The 3,121-nt window shown below is 37.1% G+C and overlaps 2 protein-coding genes across 2 annotated transcripts in view; both read right to left on the bottom strand.

Annotated features, from left to right (window-relative positions):
- Positions 1–370, bottom strand: part of LOC107573547 (histone deacetylase 3-like) — a 9,822-nt gene extending 9,452 nt beyond the window's left edge. Inside the window, exon 1 of the mRNA XM_016259986.1 lies at positions 101–370. Coding sequence (XP_016115472.1) covers positions 101–203 — 103 coding nt within the window. The 5' untranslated portion in view covers positions 204–370. The remainder of the gene's footprint in view (positions 1–100) is intronic.
- A 1,532-nt stretch (positions 371–1,902) lies between these two features.
- LOC107573546 (highly divergent homeobox-like) overlaps positions 1,903–3,121 on the bottom strand; it is a 4,224-nt gene continuing 3,005 nt past the window's right edge. Inside the window, exons 2-3 of the mRNA XM_016259985.1 lie at positions 2,280–2,402; positions 1,903–2,197 (exon numbers count right to left, since the gene is read on the bottom strand). Of these exons, the coding sequence (XP_016115471.1) occupies positions 2,048–2,197; positions 2,280–2,402 (273 nt within the window). The 3' untranslated portion in view covers positions 1,903–2,047. The remainder of the gene's footprint in view (positions 2,198–2,279; positions 2,403–3,121) is intronic.

Below are 3,121 nucleotides of genomic sequence, written 5' to 3'. Positions count from 1 at the left end.
TGTGTGTGTGTGTGTGTGTGTGTGTGTGTGTGTGTGTGTGTGTGTATAATAGGCCTGTGTGTGTATCCCTTATTATGTCCCTAATTTTTCTATGAAAAACCACGATTATCCCTTATTCTTTTTCTGAAGTTGGCAACCCGCGTCCTACCGTAGTGGAAGTTTCCCACGTCTGGGTCGTAGAAATACGCCGTTCGGGTCGACATTTCGTCGCTGTCTGAATAAAAAGGGTTGTTTCTGACACTATGAGAGAAAAGGGTTTCTATATATTTACTCTCTGCACCTCACTGTCGCCATCTTCATTACAGAACCGGAAGAACTCCCTCGCTCTTCTTCGTGGCTGCTGTGGAGAGTTTCCGGTACATAGCGCCACCTGACCACTACTACAGCTAATACACGTTGTTTGGAGCGTACAAATAAATATTTTAAAACGTTTAATTATTATTATTATTATTAAAAACACACATTAATTGAATTACCCAGGACTGCCCAAATTATTTCAATAAATGAAGCTTTGCTACTTCAAAGGTGTTTTTAAACGTTTTACAATTTCAATGGTTCGCTGTCTGGTGTAAGTTCGCATGATTTTGTGTATTGTTTATATTTTAAATAGGGCTGTCAAGCGAATTAATCTTTTAATTAATTACATCACGTGGCAATTAATTAAAGATAATTTAAAGTCATTATTGTGTTAAATTAGAAAAGCCCGGAATAGACATTACAAAAGAAAGGTATTTTTTTATTTAACATACAAAACAACAACAACAATTAAATATTGAAATATCACATTATTTTAAAAAAGAAAGAAACGACACTCCAAATATGACACTAAAACCGCCAGTAGGTGGCGGCAAATCGCTGTTTTATGAATTGCCCTTACTATGGAATAAAAAATACGGGGTGTCTATTAACATTTAGTTAAAAGTGACTGTAAACTATCAGCTCCAGTGGTGCAGATGGATAAGCGCTTGCCCTTGGCTTTTTGACGTGATCGGCCGGGGTTCGATCCCGCCCTTTGCCAAACTTTTTTTTCCTCCCTTTTCAAATCTCATATTAGCAATGGATTCTATTTACACTAAGTGAAAATACCTATTTACACTATGTTAAAATAGCAGGATTTCTACTATCAAGTATACTACTTGTTGCAAATAGTGGCAATTATCTGCACTTCAGCATTGTAGTACATTATAAAACAGTATGCAATAATAACGTATTGACTGTAAATTATAATTTTAATTATTAAATGGATGCCACCTTATTGGTACAATAAAGCCCTCCCATCACCTACCCTAACCCTACCCGATACTTTATTTTCAACTTTTTGATTATTTCCTTAATTTTTATTGAAAATAAATGCCTTTACAATGTGATACGAGATTTGAAAAGGGAGAAAAAAAAAGTTCGGCAAAAGACGGGATCGAACCCGGGTCGATCGCGTAAAATAGCCAACGACATGTGCTTATCCATCTGCACCACTGGAGCTGATGTTTTACAGCTACTTTTAACTAAATGTAAATATACACTCCGTATTTTTTATTCCATAGTAAGGGCAATTCATTTTGTTTTCAAATTTGTCATTGTGTTTTCTGACTTGTTATAATGTTTTCTGAATTGTTATTGTGCTTTCTGAATTGTTATTTTGTTTTTTCGACTTGCATTTGCATTTGTAATTTGTTATTTTGTTTTCAGAATTGTGATTTGTTTTGCACTTCTCGGCCACCGTACTTTTGCGATCATTTTGTGAAGCAATTGGATCAATTGATTAAAAGTTTTGAAAAGCATTGCTTCTCCCTTCACTTCCTGCAGCCGGATCCCAGACGTGCCGACGTATAAACCTGCTTAAACATAATCCTAATCAGTGCATTTCATGCTTCCAGTTGTAATAAAAACGAGAAGACGCAATCGTGTGTTGACTTAGTGGCATTTATTTGATAGCACTGGACCCGGCCAAGGCAGTCTGATATGACATATGCCGTAGAAAATGACCCGTGGGATCCGACAGTTGTTTTTCCGTTTCCACAGGCACTATGTGGCATGTGTGAGTAAGTATTTATAGTGTCATCTGATCCGTGTCCTCCTCCTCCTCTGATACAGAGGACTCTTTCTGGATGGTGGGCATCTCTGCGCCAGACTCGCTGTGGTTTTCCAGGCCCAGGTCACAGTCCTCATTCACTTTCTGAGGTAGACTGGCTAACAGCTCCTGACAACAGACAAACGCACCGATTACGATCTGATTTCTTCCACTGCTCGTCTAAAAGTTTCATCCGTTTATGTTTCCTCACCCGCTGTTTCTTTCTGTCTTTGTTTTTCACAGCGATCAGCAGGCTTCTGGTGAAGCTCTTCAGCTTTGAGAACTTCTGTTTCTGGCTCCACAGCTCATTCTCAAGGAACTGCACTTCTTCATTCTGAGGGAACAAATCACCCATATTTATTAGCAATTAAAAAATACATATATTAAGTAAAATTATATGTAGTGTAGTACTGTATGAAGATTGTGTGCACACAGCTGCATCTCTCATGTGCAAACGAGTGTATATCGTGAATAGATTAAATCACTTGAAATATTATATTACCCTCACTATTTTCAGTCATGGAAGTACAGCTCCCATGAAAATGATTGGAGAAATTCTGAAATCTCAAAAGCTACTTGAAAGACTTGCATTTCAATAACATTTTTCAAATTCACAATGAAAGCTGACTGGTATATAAAACGTTTCTTACTCTCAGATAACACTAAAATGTATATATTTCACACACGTTAGGTCATTCACAAGCTCATTCAAGGGCTGTTTTAAAATAACTAAATATAGAGGGTAACACTTGAGATTACGGAACACATATTCACTATTAATTACAAATTTTCCCCCAATAAACTCTTAAATTGCTGCTTATTGATAGTTAGGTGGTTGTTGTTGTAGTAGTTATGTTTGGCCGATAATCGGTTTTACTGATATTTTCCCCCCGATATGTAAGCATTCTTCCATTATCGGATATCGGTTTTATAATATCTGACTCACCGATATATGTTGAGAATTGCACATACGAACACCATTACAGCACTGCATCTTGAAGAGAGACAAGTCAACAGCGGCGTTTACAGGTAAAGTAGCTTGATTTGCTTTGA

The sequence above is a fragment of the Sinocyclocheilus grahami genome, unplaced genomic scaffold, assembly GCF_001515645.1.
Source record: "Sinocyclocheilus grahami isolate Dianchi unplaced genomic scaffold, SAMN03320097.WGS_v1.1 scaffold1974.1, whole genome shotgun sequence".
NCBI lineage: Eukaryota > Metazoa > Chordata > Actinopteri > Cypriniformes > Cyprinidae > Sinocyclocheilus > Sinocyclocheilus grahami.
This window is presented reverse-complemented; position numbering and strand designations above follow the sequence as displayed.